The following is an 18,849-nucleotide window of genomic DNA, read 5'->3' on the forward strand; positions in this document are numbered from 1 at the left end:
GGGTGAGGTGCTGGGGTGAGGAACAGGGGTGAGGAACAGGGGGTGAGGAACAGGGGTGAGGAACAGTGGGTGAGTGGGTGGAGGTGAGGAACAGGGGTGAGGAACAGGGGTGAGGTGCTGGGGTGAGGAACAGGGGTGAGGAACAGTGGGTGAGTGGGTGGAGGTGAGGAACAGGGGGTGAGGAACAGGGGTGAGGTGCTGGGGTGAGGAACAGGGGTGAGGAACAGTGGGTGAGGAGCTGGGGTGAGGAACAGGGGTGAGGAGCCTGGGTGAGGAACAGGGGTGAGGAGCCTGGGTGAGGAACGGGTGAGGAACAGAGGTGAGGAGCTGGGGTGAGGAGCCTGGGTGAGGAGCTGGTGTGAGGAACAGAGGTGAGGAGCTGGGGTGAGGAACAGGGGTGAGGAGCCGGGGTGAGGAACAGGGGTGAGAAACAGTGGGTGTGTGGGTGGAGGTGAGGAACAGGAGGTGAGGAACAGGGGTGAGGTGCTGGGGTGAGGAACAGAGGTGAGGAGCTGGGGTGAGGAACGGGTGAGGAACAGTGGGTGAGTGGGTGGAGGTGAGGAACAGGGGGTGAGGAACAGAGGTGAGGAGCTGGGGTGAGGAACAGGGGTGAGGAACAGTGGGTGAGTGGGTGGAGGTGAGGAACGGGTGAGGAACAGGGGTGAGGAACAGTGGGTGAGGAACAGTGGGTGAGTGGGTGGAGGTGAGGAACAGGGGGTGAGGAACAGGGGTGAGGTGCTGGGGTGAGGAACAGGGGTGAGGAACAGTGGGTGAGGAGCTGGGGTGAGGAACAGAGGTGAGGAGCTGGGGTGAGGTGCTGGGGTGAGGAACAGAGGTGAGGAGCTGGGGTGAGGAACGGGTGAGGAACAGTGGGTGAGTGGGTGGAGGTGAGGAACAGAGGTGAGGAGCTGGGGTGAGGAACAGAGGTGAGGAGCTGGGGTGAGGAACGGGTGAGGAACAGTGGGTGAGTGGGTGGAGGTGAGGAACAGGGGGTGAGGAACAGAGGTGAGGAGCTGGGGTGAGGAACAGGGGTGAGGTGCTGGGGTGAGGAACAGGGGTGAGGAACAGTGGGTGAGGAACAGGGGTGAGGAACAGGGGGTGAATGGGTGGAGGTGAGGAACAGGGGGTGAGGAACAGAGGTGAGGAACAGGGGTGAGGAGCTGGGGTGAGGAACAGGGGGTGAGGAACAGTGGGTGAGGAACAGGGGGTGAGGAACAGGGGTGAGGAACAGTGGGTGAGGAACAGGGGTGAGGAGCTGGGGTGAGGAGCTGGGGTGAGGAACAGGGGTGAGGTGCTGGGGTGAAGAACAGGGGCGGGGTGCCGGGGGCGGGGCTGTACACACAAATGGAAGCAAATGAAAGAAAAGTGAAAAAGGCATCGGTGCAGCAGACTGCAGGAAGAGTAATGAGGCTGGATGAACAGAGAGGAGGGGGGAGTCTGAGGGGAGAGGGAGGGAGGTAAGGAGAGAGAGAGTCAGCGGTGCGTTCGGGGGAACCAGAGTCCTCAGTCGGACTTGAGGCGCCTGCAGGAGCTGCTGACGGTCGATCTCGGTGCTGCTGGTGCCTGTGATCACTGAGAGCCGGGCTCCTGCTGGGAACCCTGAACCTGTCAGACTGATGGATTCTTCTGGACCAAACCTTCACCCTCAAACATCAGGATTACACACACTTTTATGAATGCTGAAGTTTTTACAGACCGGCTCCTGGTTTTTGGACTTTTGAAGACTATGTCAGGAGCGAACCTTGACCCAGACTGAAGGCCCTGTGGGGACTGAGACCAGGATTACAAAGTGATCCAGGATTTTCCTTCTGCAGATCTTTATCCATGTGGATTTGCTGACTGTTCCTGACTTTATTCCTGGAGCTGGTGAGGAGTTGATCCTGGTTTTGGAGTTTCATCATGCAGTTTCTAGACACTTGTTGGGATGAAATTCCACATTTTTAGTAGTTTTGATGTTTCAGATGAAGGACTGTGTACACACGGTACCAGCTGATGGCCAATAGTCTGGTTTAGTTTGCAGTTTGGGATTTAAACATCACATTTCTGAGGCTCTGAAGATCCTCATTGTGGAGAAGGACCCAAACATTAACTGAGATAAATTGGATCTTGGCCTCGAAGAGATCTTTGTGGACTTCCGTGAACTCTGTGGAACATTTCTGGGCCAGGATTCAAAGCCTCGAGATCACCAGTGACACAAACAATCTGGATCAGGATCTGGATCCCATGGTCTTCATCAGTAAGTGAGACCTGTTGATTTTCCTCACTAGGAGGTCTGCGGAGCTTTTGACGAGTTTTCTGACCTGATTAGAATTTTTACTTCTTTCAGCTTTTGTCTGATTTTAAGGAAACTCACTCGGAGAGTTTTCAGCCTGTTGCCATGAAACCTGGTGTCGTGCTCAAACTAAACTCAACTTCTGGTGTTGATCAGGATCCAAATCTGAATCGTGTTTAATTGGGTTTGTGGAATTTTTCCACATTTGACACATTTACAAGATTGTCCAGGTCTGCACTCTAATTTTTATTACAATTTTAAAATAATAACAATAATAATAAAATATGTTTAATAATAATAAAAATAATATGTTTAATAATAATAATTATATATATGTATATAAACACTGAAATGTTGACATTTTTGTTCAAACAGTATTTTTACACTCAGATAGAAAACGGTGTACAAATAAAATTATTTTAGTTTCTGCTTTAAAATTGTTTTTGCTGTGAGGCTAAAAAAATGATGCGTTTGTGGTCAACAGAATTCTGTGGGGAAAAATGATGACAAATAAAAAGAAATGAAGGAATCATTTTGATTTGACATTAATCACTCTGTAAACTGTGTTTTAGTTTGATAACTGATTCATTGTTTATTTATTATTGTTTTATTTACTGGTTTCAGATTATTAAAAAAAATACTTAACTGTTATTTATTTATTTTTACTGTTTTGCTGTTTTATTGACTGAACAGTTTCATAATGAAAATAACAATAGTTCTGAAGAGTAAACTGTGTTTGCAGTCTGTGTTCAGCTTCAGCAAAATAATTTGATTTTCAGGTCACACATTATTGACTTATTGAAGAATGTCTGAGTTTTTTCTGCATCAAAAGAGAATAAATTCTGATATTAATCTGCAGCCAGACTTATATTTTTTGTGATTCTGACTGAACTGTACATTCGTTATTTCAGCATTATTATGTGAAGAGATTCACGTCGTTAATTCAGCTTTTCTCAAATTTCTAATTTAAGTATAATTTGACTGTGACCTCCTTCATTTAATTAAGAGACTGATAACACTTTAACTGTGAACCACAAAACAGGAGTCAACATTTAAAGCTAAATATCTGTGCAGATTATTTCACCTGCTTGCTTTAAATCTATTTGTCAAATTCCTTTTTTTCTAGATTTGTTGATTTGACAAATCATAATTGAAGGATTCGCTCTGGAAGCAAAGTATAGAATTTAAAAATGTTCGATGGTGTAGCTGTGAGGATGTGAGCTAACGGTGTCACATGACACATAAGCGACTTCAAACTGATCATTTCCAGTTAGAAGACAGATCTGGATTTGGATCACGCACTCATTTAGGTCAAGCAACTACAACCCCAATTCCAATGAAGTTGGGACATTGTGTGAAATGTAAATTAAAAACAGAATACAATGATTTTCAAATCCTCTTCAACCTATATTCAATTGAATACACCACAAAGACAAGATATTAAATGTTCAAACTGATAAACTTTATTGTTTTTGTGCAAATATTTGCTCATTTTGAAATGGATGCCTGCAACACGTTTCAAAAAAGTTGGGACGGGGCAACAAAAAACTGGGAAAGTTGATGAATGCTCAAAGAACACCTGTTTGGAACATTCCACAGGTGAACAGGTTAATTGGAAACAGGCGAGTGTCATAATTGGGTATAAAAGGAGCATCCCCAAAAGGTTCAGCCGTTCACAAACAAAGATGGGGTGAGGATCACCACTTTGTGAACAACTGCATGAAAAAAATAGTCCAACAGTTTAAGAACAATGTTTCTCAACATTCAATTGCAAGGAATTTATGGATTCCATCATCTACAGTCCATAATATAATCTGAATATTCAGAGAATCTGTAGAACTTTCTACATGTAAGCGGCAAGGCTGAAAACCAACACTGAATGCCCGTGACTTTCGATCCCTCAGGCGGTACTGCATTAAAAACCAACATCACTGTGTAAAGGATGTTACCGCGTGGGCTCAGGAACACTTCAGAAAACCATTGTCAGTTAACACAGTTTGTCACTACATCTACAAGTAAGTAAGTCCCTTCGGCTGCTCCCTTGTTTGCACTCGGGGTTGCCACAGCAAATCATACATCAACAACATCCAGAAACGCTGCCGCCTTCTCTGGGCTTATTGAGTGTTGTTAGAAGGAAAGGTGATGTAACACAGTGGTAAACATACCACTGTACAAACTTTTTTGAAACGTGTTGCAGGCATCCATTTCACAATGAGCAAATATTTGCACAAAAACAATAAAGTTTATCAGTTTGAACATTAAATATCTTGTCTTTGTGGTGTATTCAATTGAATATAGGTTGAAGAGGATTTGAAAGTCATTGTATTCTGTTTTTATTTACATTTTACACAAGGTCCCAACTTCATTGGAATTGGGGTTGTATTAAAATCTTATTTGGGGAGGGATGAAGCTACACAAGAAGCTAGCTAAGCTAGTATTTTAGTAATGTAGCAATGTAGCTGCCATAGAGTTAGCTAAAACGCTGTCAGAGCTAATGTTTTAGCTTACATTGCTGAAGTAGCTTCACAGATAAATAAGTTCCATTGCAGCTAGTTTACAGATGAACGTATTGCTAATGCTAGCTTCACGTCAGGATTTTGTTAACTAATTAAAGCTAATTAACACTGCGTTTCCGAGAACTCACAAGAAGTCGCTAAACACGCGGTTCATTTAAAAAAAAACGCAGACAAACAGATTTAATTGCATTGTTAAAGTCGAATGTGAGATTTACGGATACCTCAAAGAAAACCAAAATCCTGAGTAAAGCGCCGCCCACACAAACAATGGCGCTCCTGCTGCGTGCTGATTGGTCCGCTGTGCACAGTCCCACTTTGGTCAGCTTATTTCTTCTGTGTTTCTGCTGAAACATTTCTGACCATCTCGTCTGCAGATGGACATGAGATGTGGTGAAAATGATAGCGGGATCACAATGAGGACAACCGCTGAAAAGATCCACCGGATCCTCGGCTGCTCCTGGCCCCTCCCTCATTGGTAGCTCCTCCTTCTCAACAGACTTTGCATCAGTGTTTCCGTTGCAGATTAAAGCAGCTTTCTGCTGTCATTACTTCCTGTGGACATGCGTGAAGTGGCACACAGTTGGATGTGCAGCTGTTCCAGGATCAGCACTGTCAGATAAAATAAATAGGCGCTAACGGTGATTAGCTTCCCTCCTGGGATCTGCTCAGGAACAGCTGCCAACCCCATTCCCATCAGCACAAATAAACTGGGATATTTTAAGAAGCCGGTGCTGACTCTCCTAGTTTTCCTTACTTGAGCCTCTGGAACTGGAACTCTGGGATGCCTGGATCCAGATCAGAACCAGTGGCTCAACTAAATTCTGGCACAGAGTTGTGAAAATTCCCCTGGTGGTTTTTGATCGCTCAGATGTTTCACTCAGCCAGACAAGCACAACCACATCAGAAAAGTGGAATAAGGACTAAATCATTAGACAGAACAGGCAAAACCAGATCCTGATCCACAGAGCTGACCCGTGAGAACAGCTTCACTTCAAGAAAGACCAAAAAGTTAAACCTCCAGAATCGAAGGGCTGAGAAAACTGACAGGAGAGAGACAAACATCTCAAACCGGAAACATTCCCACAGCGTTCTCTAAATGTTCTCCAAACACTGGGAAGACCATCCAGAGAACATTCCTAAAACATCCCGCCACAAACATGGTGGGAACACTGTTGGGAGCAAGAATTAAAAACAGGAGGGTCTTTTTAAAGGAGTTTTGGTCCTAAAAGACAAGCCCAAAAACAGGAACCTTTGATGGTTTCCAACAGTTCAGACTGAAATGTGTGGGCCCTATCTGGCACCCAATGCACAGATAGACACGCACAGCCCAGCATCACTGCTGGTTCCCAACTGATGCAGTTATCGTTTTCACATCTATGTTGTTTAACTCTTTTTGTGCAACAACCTGACCTAAAGTAAAGCGCAGAGTCTTTATGCTAGGTATACTTTTATACTGCTTTAGCACATCATACGACCACCAAACTGTCATGTACCATATTTTCCACAGCGGTTTTCTTCCTCCCAGAGTTGGCAGGTGGGAAACTCCTGGACAGGGGACTGGTGATAAGGGGGTCTGTGTGCACCAGGTGGATATGGAGATTAGGTTGGTGGAAGAGGTGGAAATGCTTCACCGCAGGGAGCTGTGGTGGATGACTACTGTTCAGATGCTTGGGCACTTTGCATACAGAGAATTGTTTCCTCCCCAGAAACCCTCTCACTTCTGAATTCCCCCCAAACACTCCCACGACTAATTACAGTAGACGTAGGTTCGGTAGTTCTGAGCTTTCTCAGAATCATCCTTACCCCACAAAGTGAGATCTTGCATGGAATTCCAGACCAAGGGAGATTGACAGTCAGTATTTGAACACCTACCAACCAGCAAGAATTCTGTCTCACACAGACCTGTTAATTTTTCTTTAAGAAGCCCTCTTGTTCTGCACTCTTTACCTGTATTAACTGCACCTGTTTGAATTTGTTACCTGTATAAAAGACACCTGTTCACACACTCAGTCAATCACACTCCAACCTGTCCACCATAGCCAAGACCAAAGAGCTGTCTAAGGATACCAGGGACAAAACTGTAGACCTGCACAAGGCTGGGATGGACAACAGGACAACAGGCAAGCAGCTTGGTAGAAGACAACAACTGTTATTATTATTTATTAGAAAGTGGAAGAAACACAAGATGAATGTCAATCTCCCTCGGTCTGGGATTCCATGCAAGATCTCACTTTGTGGGGTAAGGATGATTCTGAGAAAGCTCAGAACTACACAGGAGGACCTGGTCAATGACCTGAAGAGAGCTGGAACCACAGTCACAAAGATTACATTAGTAACACATGATGCTGTCATGGTTTAAAATCCTGCAGGGCAGCAAGGTCCCCCTGCTCAAGCCAGCACATGACCAGGCCTGTTTGAAGTTCACCAGTGACCATCTGGATGATCCAGAGGAGGCATGGGAGAAGGTCATGTGGTCAGATGAGACCAGAATAGAGCTTTTTGGAATCAACTCCACTTACCATGTTTAGAGGATGAGAACAACCCCAAGAAAACCATCCCAACCGTGAAGCATGGGGGTGGAAACATCATACTCTGGGGTGCTCTTCTGCAAAGGGGACAGGACGACTGCACCATATTGAAGGGAGGATGGATGGGGTCATGTATTGTGAGATTTTGGCAAACAACCTCCTTCCCTCAGTAAGAGCATTGAAGATGGGTCATGGCTGGGTCTTCAGCATGACAATGACCCCAAACACACATCCAGGGCAACTAAGGAGGGGCTCTGTAAGGTCCTGGAGTGGCCTGGCCAGTCTCCAGACCTGAACTCAATAGAAAATCTTTGGAGGGAGCTAAAACTCCAAACCTGAAAGATTTGGAGAAGATCTGTATGGACGAGTGGACCAAAATCCCTGCTGCAGTGTGTGAAAACCTGGTGAAAAACTACAGGAAACGTCTGACCTCTGTAATTGCAAACAAAGGGTACTGTACCAAATATTAACATTGATTTTCACAGGTGTTCAAATACTTATTTGCAGCAGTAACATACAAATAAATGATTAAAAAATCATATATTGTGATTTCCGGATTTTTTTTTTTTTTTTTTTTTTTAGATTATGTCTCTCACAGTGGACATGCACCTAAGATGAAAATTTCAGACCCCTCCATGATTTCTAAGTGGGAGAACTTGCAAAACCGCAGGGTGTTCAAATACTTATTTTCCTCACTGTATGTATATATATATATATATATATATATATATAGAGAGAGAGAGAGAGAGAGAGAGAGAGAGAGAGAGAGAGAGATCTATATCTCTGTAAATATGCAAACAAAGCTTTTACAATCATATGAGGTTGTTATTTGGCAAATCTGTCATTAAACTGAGCTCAAAGTGAGTCAATAGGACCTCTTTGTGCTCAGATTACATAGCGTGCAAATAGCATAATGGAGCTGGACCAACAACACCCCCCCATGCACCCTGAACCAAAGATGGGCAAGATAGGGCCCCCTTCATGTAAAATCAAAACTTTAGAATGATTATATGAACATTTTGATATAAAAACAGATTTGATGTCAGAATTTGTCTTTACAGTTTAAAAAGGAAAAAGTGTTTCTCGAACTGAAACGTTCACGTTTTCCTCTTTTTATTTCATCACTGACATCTGTTTTCACTCTTTTCAGCCTGAAAACCACAGGCTTTTTTTTAAATCATCACATCTGTATTGATTTTCCCAATCTGACAGTCGGTGGGACAGTTTTCCAAAAGTTTTCCAATATCTGGGACATCTTCCAGCCTTACGTAACTTCTCTCCTGCTTGGTTTTTGTTTGCAGCATCTCCGCTGTTGGAGGATTGACTCTGAACGACCACCGGCGCCACGCCGCAGGGACGCCAGCGCGCTCCACAAACACTCAGAAATGAGAGAACAAATCCTCTGTCCTGCTAAATTGCTGCTGAGTCCAGACCCATCATCTGACTGGACCTGGACCGGGTTCCTCCAGCAGGTCCGCCTATGGTCTCGATGTCACGCTTTGAATCGGAACAGTTTGGCAACAGGGCCACACTGCATCATGGGAAAGTTTAGGAAACAGTGACCCTTTGAGTCCCAGGTCACACATCACACAAATGTCTTATTTTAATTTGTAGCATTTAATAAATGCAATAAGTTTTTTTTTTAAGTTTTGATTCTGAAGGAGTTTTCTTTTTTTAACTAAATTTCTCATAGATGTAGATTTTGTTTTACAACTAAACCCGACGTTTCAGAGTCGGGGCCTCTGACACCTCACCAGAAGACCGTGAACCCAGGTTTTTGTTGCTGCTGTGGCGATGCTTCCTGTTGGTGTCGGAGCAGGTGCTGGCGGCGGCCTTTGCCTGATCAGGTGGTTGGGCATCAGACTGTGGTCTCGGCGGGGGACTCTGGTTTTGGCTGTGCTCTGGTTCGGGTCCTGGTTGTTCCTGAATGGAGTTGTGCTGGTCCAGAGGAGCATCCTGTCCGACTACTGCACCGACGACAAGAGCAAAAGGATCCTGCAACGACTGGTGAGTCAGACCCTGATGGTGATGATGTGATGATTGTGACTGAGACAATGATGCTCATGATGAGGATGGTGATGTGATGATGATGATGACAGTAAAGATGATGGTGATGGCGATGATAAAGGTGATGATGATGGTGAAGATGAGGATGTGATGATGATGATGTGGTGATGATGATGGTGATGATGAGGATGATGATGACAGTGATGATGGTGGTGAAGATGATGGTGATGATGAGGATGATGATGACAGTGATGGTGATGATGAGGATGATGATGATCAATCAATCAATCAGTTTTATTTATATAGCGCCAAATCACAACAAACAGTTGCCCCAAGGCGCTTTATATTGTAAGGCAAGGCCATACAATAATTATGTAAAACCCCAACCGTCAAAACGACCCCCTGTGAGCAAGCACTTGGCTACAGTGGGAAGGAAAAACTCCCTTTTAACAAGAAGAAACCTCCAGCAGAACCAGGCTCAGGGAGGGGCAGTCTTCTGCTGGGACTGGTTGGGGCTGAGGGAGAGAACCAGGAAAAAGACATGCTGTGGAGGGGAGCAGAGATCAATCACTAATGATTAAATGCAGAGTGGTGCATACAGAGCAAAAAGAGAAAGAAACACTCAGTGCATCACGGGAACCCCCCAGCAGTCTACGTCTATAGCAGCATAACTAAGGGATGGTTCAGGGTCACCTGATCCAGCCCTAACTATAAGCTTTAGCAAAAAGGAAAGTTTTAAGCCTAATCTTAAAAGTAGAGAGGGTGTCTGTCTCCCTGATCTGAATTGGGAGCTGGTTCCACAGGAGAGGAGCCTGAAAGCTGAAGGCTCTGCCTCCCATTCTACTCTTACAAACCCTAGGAACTACAAGTAAGCCTGCAGTCTGAGAGCGAAGCGCTCTATTGGGGTGATATGGTACTACGAGGTCCCTAAGATAAGATGGGACCTGATTATTCAAAACCTTATAAGTAAGAAGAAGAATTTTAAATTCTATTCTAGAATTAACAGGAAGCCAATGAAGAGAGGCCAATATGGGTGAGATATGCTCTCTCCTTCTAGTCCCCGTCAGTACTCTAGCTGCAGCATTTTGAATTAACTGAAGGCTTTTTAGGGAACTTTTAGGACAACCTGATAATAATGAATTACAATAGTCCAGCCTAGAGGAAATAAATGCATGAATTAGTTTTTCAGCATCACTCTGAGACAAGACCTTTCTGATTTTAGAGATATTGCATAAATGCAAAAAAGCAGTCCTACATATTTGTTTAATATGCGCTTTGAATGACATATCCTGATCAAAAATGACTCCAAGATTTCTCACAGTATTACTAGAGGTCAGGGTAATGCCATCCAGAGTAAGGATCTGGTTAGACACCATGTTTCTAAGATTTGTGGGGCCAAGTACAATAACTTCAGTTTTATCTGAGTTTAAAAACAGGAAATTAGAGGTCATCCATGTCTTTATGTCTGTAAGACAATCCTGCAGTTTAGCTAATTGGTGTGTGTCCTCTGTCTTCATGGATAGATAAAGCTGGGTATCATCTGCGTAACAATGAAAATTTAAGCAATACCGTCTAATAATACTGCCTAAGGGAAGCATGTATAAAGTGAATAAAATTGGTCCTAGCACAGAACCTTGTGGAACTCCATAATTAAGTTTAGTCTGTGAAGAAGATTCCCCATTTACATGAACAAATTGTAATCTATTAGACAAATATGATTCAAACCACCGCAGCGCAGTGCCTTTAATACCTATGGCATGCTCTAATCTCTGTAATAAAATTTTATGGTCAACTGTATCAAAAGCAGCACTGAGGTCTAACAGAACAAGCACAGAGATGAGTCCACTGTCCGAGGCCATAAGAAGATCATTTGTAACCTTCACTAATGCTGTTTCTGTACTATGATGAATTCTAAAACCTGACTGAAACTCTTCAAATAGACCATTCCTCTGCAGATGATCAGTTAGCTGTTTTACAACTACCCTTTCAAGAATTTTTGAGAGAAAAGGAAGGTTGGAGATTGGCCTATAATTAGCTAAGATAGCTGGGTCAAGTGATGGATTTTTAAGTAATGGTTTAATTACTGCCACCTTAAAAGCCTGTGGTACATAGCCAACTAACAAAGATAGATTGATCATATTTAAGATCAAAGCATTAAATAATGGTAGGGCTTCCTTGAGCAGCCTGGTAGGAATGGGGTCTAATAAACATGTTGATGGTTTGGATGAAGTAACTAATGAAAATAACTCAACAGAACAATCGGAGAGAAAGAGTCTAACCAAATACCGGCATCACTGAAAGCAGCCAAAGATAACGATACGTCTTTGGGATGGTTATGAGTAATTTTTTCTCTAATAGTTAAAATTTTATTAGCAAAGAAAGTCATGAAGTCATTACTAGTTAAAGTTAATGGAATACTCAGCTCAATAGAGCTCTGACTCTTTGTCAGCCTGGCTACAGTGCTGAAAAGAAACCTGGGGTTGTTCTTATTTTCTTCAATTAGTGATGAGTAGAAAGATGTCCTAGCTTTACGGAGGGCTTTTTTATAGAGCAACAGACTCTTTTTCCAGGCTAAGTGAAGATCTTCTAAATTAGTGAGACGCCATTTCCTCTCCAACTTACGGGTTATCTGCTTTAAGCTACGAGTTTGTGAGTTATACCACGGAGTCAGGCACTTCTGATTTAAAGCTCTCTTTTTTAGAGGAGCTACAGCATCCAAAGTTGTCTTCAATGAGGATGTAAAACTATTGACGAGATACTCTATCTCACTTACAGAGTTTAGGTAGCTACTCTGCACTCTGTTGGTATATGGCATTAGAGAACATAAAGAAGGAATCATATCCTTAAACCTAGTTACAGCGCTTTCTGAAAGACTTCTAGTGTAATGAAACTTATTCCCCACTGCTGGGTAGTCCATCAGAGTAAATGTAAATGTTATTAAGAAATGATCAGACAGAAGGGAGTTTTCAGGGAATACTGTTAAGTCTTCTATTTCCATACCATAAGTCAGAACAAGATCTAAGATATGATTAAAGTGGTGGGTGGACTCATTTACTTTTTGAGCAAACAATAGAGTCTAATAATAGATTAAATGCAGTGTTGAGGCTGTCATTCTCAGCATCTGTGTGGATGTTAAAATCGCCCACTATAATTATCTTATCTGAGCTAAGCACTAAGTCAGACAAAAGGTCTGAAAATTCACAGAGAAACTCACAGTAACGACCAGGTGGACGATAGATAATAACAAATAAAACTGGTTTTGGGACTTCCAATTTGGATGGACAAGACTAAGAGTCAAGCTTTCAAATGAATTAAAGCTCTGTCTGGGTTTTTGATTAATTAATAAGCTGGAATGGAAGATTGCTGCTAATCCTCCGCCTCGGCCTGTGCTACGAGCATTCTGACAGTTAGTGTGACTCGGGGGTGTTGACTCATTTAAACTAACATATTCATCCTGCTGTAACCAGGTTTCTGTTAGGCAGAATAAATCAATATGTTGATCAATTATTATATCATTTACCAACAGGGACTTAGAAGAGAGAGACCTAATGTTTAATAGACCACATTTAACTGTTTTAGTCTGTGGTGCAGTTGAAGGTGCTATATTATTTTTTCTTTTTGAATTTTTATGCTTAAATAGATTTTTGCTGGTTATTGGTAGTCTGGGAGCAGGCACCGTCTCTACGGGGATGGGGTAATGAGGAGATGGCAGGGGGAGAGAAGCTGCAGAGAGGTGTGTAAGACTACAACTCTGCTTCCTGGTCCCAACCCTGGATAGTCACAGTTTGGAGGATTTAATAAAATTGGCCAGATTTCTAGAAATGAGAGCTGCTCCATCCTAAAGTGGGATGGATGCCGTCTCTCCTAACAAGACCAGGTTTTCCCCAGAAGCTTTGCCAATTATCTCTGAAGCCCACCTCATTTTTTGGACACCACTCAGACAGCCAGCAATTCAAGGAGAACATGCGGCTAAACATGTCACTCCCGGTCCGATTGGGGAGGGGCCCAGAGAAAACTACAGAGTCCGACATTGTTTTTGCAAAGTTACACACCGATTTAATGTTAATTTTAGTGACCTCCGATTGGCGTAACCGGGTGTCATTACTGCCGACGTGAATTACAATCTTACCAAATTTACGCTTAGCCTTAGCCAGCAGTTTCAAATTTCCTTCAATGTCGCCTGCTCTGGCCCCCGGAAGACAATTGACTATGGTTGCTGGTGTCGCTAACTTCACATTTCGCAAAACAGAGTCGCCAATAACCAGAGTTTGATCCTCGGCGGGTGTGTCGTCGAGTGGGGAAAAATGATGATGATGATAGCAGTGATGATGAGGACGGTCATGATGAGGATGATGATGGTGATGTTAATGGTGACGATGATGATGGTGACAGTGATGATGATGGTGATGATGAGGATGATGATGTTGATGTTAATAGTGACGATGATGATGGTGACAGTGATGATGATGGTGATGATGAGGATAATGGTGATGATGATGATGATGATGATTATGATGATGATGGTGTTCAGAGTGATGATGATGATGATGGTAATGATGAGGATTATGATGTTGATGTTAATAGTCACGATGATGATGGTGACAGTGATGATGATGGTGATGATGAGGATGATGGTGATGATGATGATGAGGATTATGATGAAGATTATGATGTGATGACGTGACAATGGTGACGATGATGGTGATGAATAGGATGATGATGATGGTGGTGGTGATGATGGTGGTGATGATGGTGATGAGAATGATGATGGTGATGATGATGCTGATGATCAGTGGTGGACACAGTTCAGCTAATCTGATAGCAGATAATTATCAAAGCTAATGTTTTTGCTAGCGGATTAGCTTTTCAGATAAGTTTTAAAACTATCATCGGACCAATTATCTTCAGATAAATTTAGTTCCGATAACTTTCAGTCCGATAACAGTTTCTTTGCTGGTAAAGTTTAATAGTCAAAAACGTTTGTAAACCCTAAAATCAAACATTTAAGTCCGTTTGTTGTGTGTGGCTCCCTGTTGCTTGCTGATGATGTCATCATTAAGCGTAAAACGTGACTGGCCGGTTAACGCAGGGAGCATTGTGGGTAGTGTAGTTCAGGTTCACTTTGGACGTTACAGTGACTCGTCTACTCAACACAAAAACAAAACAGACTAATTTTAACATTATTTTATTTCTTTGTGGCTGTAATTTAATCACCAAGACTTGGTGGGGGAGAGGAACTCTCATGGAGCAGCTGTGTGTACAGAGGGACTTTTCTTCACGTTTAGACACTGTTTTGGATTTAAAAAAGGACACTTTATGTGGCTTATTTATTCAGGTGAATCCCACTGAAACTGACAGGTAAGAATTTATATTTACTCTGCCAATCAATGCTTTAATGGATGTGTGAAAAAGCAGCAGCTTTTAGCTCGTAAATGACGGTGTATCTAATACTGAGATAAACTGTGACTTTTAATACTGTGTTTTACTGCTTTTGAAAGATGATGACAGTGTTTGGGTTTTTTCTTTTATTCATTTTTCATGCATTCTTTGTGTGTGTGATCCTTGAATTTACCCAGCAGCCCCTGTAGCGCTTAAAGTGACACTGGTTTATCAGAAGCCGACAGAGTAATCTGATGTGGCCGCTTCCACATCAATACTGTTATCGGTTTATTGTCATAAAAGATAACTTTTCAGGTATCTGATTAATGGTTATTGAAGCTAACTTTTTGGTTAGCTGCTCCCACCACTGATGATGATGGTGATGATGATGTGATGATGACGGTAATGATGATGGTTATGATGAAGGTGATGATGTGATGATGATGATGATGATGCTGGTGATGATGACGATGGTGATGATGATAACAGTGATGATGATGGTCATGCTGATGAGGATTATAATGTGATGATGTGCCAATGATGGTGATGATGAGGATGATGATGTGATGATGATGATGGCAGTGATGATTGTGATGATGAGGATGATGATGGTGATAATGAGGATGTGACGATGGTGATGGTGATAATGATGATGATGAGGATGATGATGTGATGATGATGATGAGGACGGTGATGGGGATGATAATGATGATGATGGGATGGTGATGATGAGGATCATGATGGGGATGATGAAGACAGTGATGATTGTGATGATGAGGATGTGACGATGGTGATGATGATGATAATGATGATGATGAGGATGATGATGGTGATGATGATGAGGCCGGTGATGGGGATGGTCATGATCATGATGGTGATAATAATGATGATGATGATGATGAGGACGGGGATGTGATGATGATGGCAGTGATGATTGTGATGATGAGGATGATGATGAGGACGGTGATGGTCATGATCATGATGTGATAATAATGATGATGACAGTGATGACTGTGATGATGAGGATGATGATGGTGATAATGAGGATGTGACAATGGTGATGATGATGATGATGGTGATGATGATGATGATGATGGTGGTGATAATGATGATGATGATGATGATGATGATGTGATGATGATGAGGACTGTGATGGGGATGGTCATGATCATGATGGTGATAATAATGATGATGATGATAAGGACAGTGTTGGGGATGGTGATGATGATTGGAATGGTGATGATGAGGATGATGATGGGGATGATGATGATGATACAGATGAGGATGATGATGATATAGATTATGAGGATGATGAGGATGATGATGGTGGGGATGGTGATGATGAGGATGATGATGATGGTGATGATGGGGATGATGATGATGATGGGGATGATGATGATGAGGATGATGATGATGATGGGGATGATGATGCAGATGATGATGGTGATGATGATGAGGATGATAATGATGGGGATGATGATGAGGATGATGATGAGGATGATGATGATGGGGATGATGATGATGATGAGGATGATGATGATGAGGATGAGGATGATGATGGGGATGATGATGATGAGGATGATGATGGTGATGATGAACAATGCGGTCAAGATTTATTTGACCTTTTCATCACCACATGAAGGGAAACAGAAAATTCTGGAATACACAATAAGAAACTGACAATAGGAGTTGAAATATCAGTTTCAGGGAGTGAACTACAAAGGCTGTGACGAAACCAGAACCATATGATGCAGGTTCCTCTGCAAGAGGAGAAACCTGAGCAGAATCTGGATAGACCAGATCCAGAGATCCATATCGCCTCATGATCATCCAGCTGGAGTGGACAAAGTTTGACTCATTCAGCAGCACACGCAACTTGTGACCTTTGTGACCACCTTTGTTGAAATGTGGGTGTGTCCTCATCTTTCTCCAGCTGAGGTCTTCAACACTGAGACACCTGTGTCCTGGATCCTGTCCAATGAAACTCCCCACATGGTCTAAATGTCTGATGTTCCCTCACAGTGTCAGTGATCCTCCTCATCTGAGTCTCACTAAGCAGCTGTTCATTTGACACAGTGATAGTTTGCTGTCTATTCCAACATAGTGTGCCTTAATTCAGAGAGTGGTGACGAGTCAAAAAAAAAAAAAAAAAAAAACTGGTCACGTGACTCATGGTGCCATCTTGAGTTCAAAATAGTGTTGGCTGTTAATGTGTCTGTGTGCCATGTTCAGTAAAACTCACCTAAATTGTCGTCGTATAAACCAGATATTCACAGTCACCAGACAAAAAAAGTCCCAAAGTTTTTGTATTGTTTTCCATGTAATAAACACCGTATATAACGGATTTTTCACTCACATCGGATAAAATGTCCCGTCCGATCACAATGTATTTCCATTAAACTCCTCACATGTGGGACCGGAGTCATTTCTGTGATTAAAAGTCTGACCGTTTATTTTTTTCACACCGTGTTCAGACTCTGAGTCGCAGCCTGACGTGCACCTGTTAAATCAGACACAAAATGCTGTGATTTGACACTTTTCTGCTTGTAATCCTTCGTCTGCCATCATATTATAACAGTTTTTTAAGTGCACACGCTGATAAAATGGATCAGAAAAGTCTGCGACTGTACAGCACGAAGTCAGTAAAAGAGGAAAATGTTCAGTTTACCCTTGATTTGTACGTAGATGATGACTGTAAAAACAAAAGCTTGTTGAGGGTCAAATTAGTCCAGAATAAAGCAAAATCCAGAGACAGAGAACTTTAAAACTGTCACAAACGTCATTGTATGACACGGAGTTACAGAGCTGCAGCTGCATAAATCAGGCTTTAAATTAATTAAATAAATCAACATGAATTGTAAATTTATGTAAATTTGAGCTTAACTATTTTTATATTTATTTTGATAGCACCTGTACCTGGATGTGTTCCTGTATGTGGTTAAATGATTTGAAAAATGTTGAAAACATTAAAGGTTCATTCAGTAGTTCAGTGCAGTTGGAACCAAAATGTTCTGAGCTGACGCCACTCTCTGAATTAAGGCACTCTACTCCAGCATCGACTGATGCATCATGGGTAAATCCTGGTCATCATTTCCTTCTGTCCTGTACTTTTATTTTGAAAGTTTTTTTTTCCCACACCTCTCTTCATGTCTTTTTGTCTCGCCTTCCTCATCTCAGCTTCCTGTTTAAGCGTGACTCTGACTTTTTGTTGTCATGTAAAAAGGTCAGGTGTCACTTGGACCTGATGGCCCTGAGTTCCTGTTCCTCAGGTCCAGGTCTGATTGAGTGAGTTTGAAGGTTCTGTCACCGTGGTGTGAAGAGTGTTATTAACTTGGCAGTGATGTTTCTGTGATTAGAGACTTCAGTGAGTCTTCGGGGTTCAGAAGGTCATGTTGGACTCTGGATTCTGCAGGTTCCGAGGTCTCTCTGGTCTTTGGTACAGGGACAGTTGGACATTGAGTCTATTTCCCTGCAAACACACTCAGGTCTCTGCTGGTTCTGGATCTGAGGACAGAGCTCTTGAAAGTTCAAACAAAGATCCAGAGTCCTTTTTGTTGATCTAACATCGGTCATGTTGTTTGGGATTCGGAAGCTCGGCTCCGGTAACGCGGCGTCTGTAATGTAGCACAGATGTGACTGAAAAACCAGGACACAGTTCAGCTTCCGTCCTCATCTGCATCCCACTGACAGTAAACCCCCGCCAGGCCCAAGCTCAGGTTTCTCCTGAATCTTGGTCCGGACTTGTCTGAACTGCGTCAGTCAGTCAGGATTCTTCCTGACTTTAAACACTTTGAGATTAAAGATAATTTATTTCAAAAAACAAATTATGACAGAGTGAAACTAGTGCAGAGACGGTGAGCCTCACATCACCACGGTGACGAACATTCAGCGGGTCACATGATTGTGACAAACAAGCAGAACTGAAAGAATTTTTTAAAAACGGGAACAGCTGATGAATCGTAATGTCTGTCTGTCTGTCAACAGCCTGTAACCCACAGTTTTTCATATATCATTATGAAATTTTTACTGAAGATTCATATCCTGATAGGCAAGAAGTGATTAAATTTTCAAGGTCATAGGTCAAAGGTCAAAGTCAGGAAAAAAATCCCTATCTTTAATATTGAACACATGTTTAAAAATTGACAAC

The 18,849-nt window shown here is 42.5% G+C and overlaps 1 protein-coding gene across 1 annotated transcript in view; it reads left to right on the forward strand.

The window, feature by feature from the left end:
* Window positions 1–1,522: 1,522 nt before the first annotated feature.
* Window positions 1,523–18,849, forward strand: part of dipk1c (divergent protein kinase domain 1C) — a 69,636-nt gene continuing 52,309 nt past the window's right edge. Inside the window, exons 1-3 of the mRNA XM_034184945.1 lie at window positions 1,523–2,236; window positions 8,618–8,893; window positions 9,010–9,323. Of these exons, the coding sequence (XP_034040836.1) occupies window positions 9,111–9,323 (213 nt within the window). The 5' untranslated portion in view covers window positions 1,523–2,236; window positions 8,618–8,893; window positions 9,010–9,110. The remainder of the gene's footprint in view (window positions 2,237–8,617; window positions 8,894–9,009; window positions 9,324–18,849) is intronic.

Source organism: Thalassophryne amazonica, chromosome 1 (assembly GCF_902500255.1).
Source record: "Thalassophryne amazonica chromosome 1, fThaAma1.1, whole genome shotgun sequence".
Classification (NCBI taxonomy): domain Eukaryota; kingdom Metazoa; phylum Chordata; class Actinopteri; order Batrachoidiformes; family Batrachoididae; genus Thalassophryne; species Thalassophryne amazonica.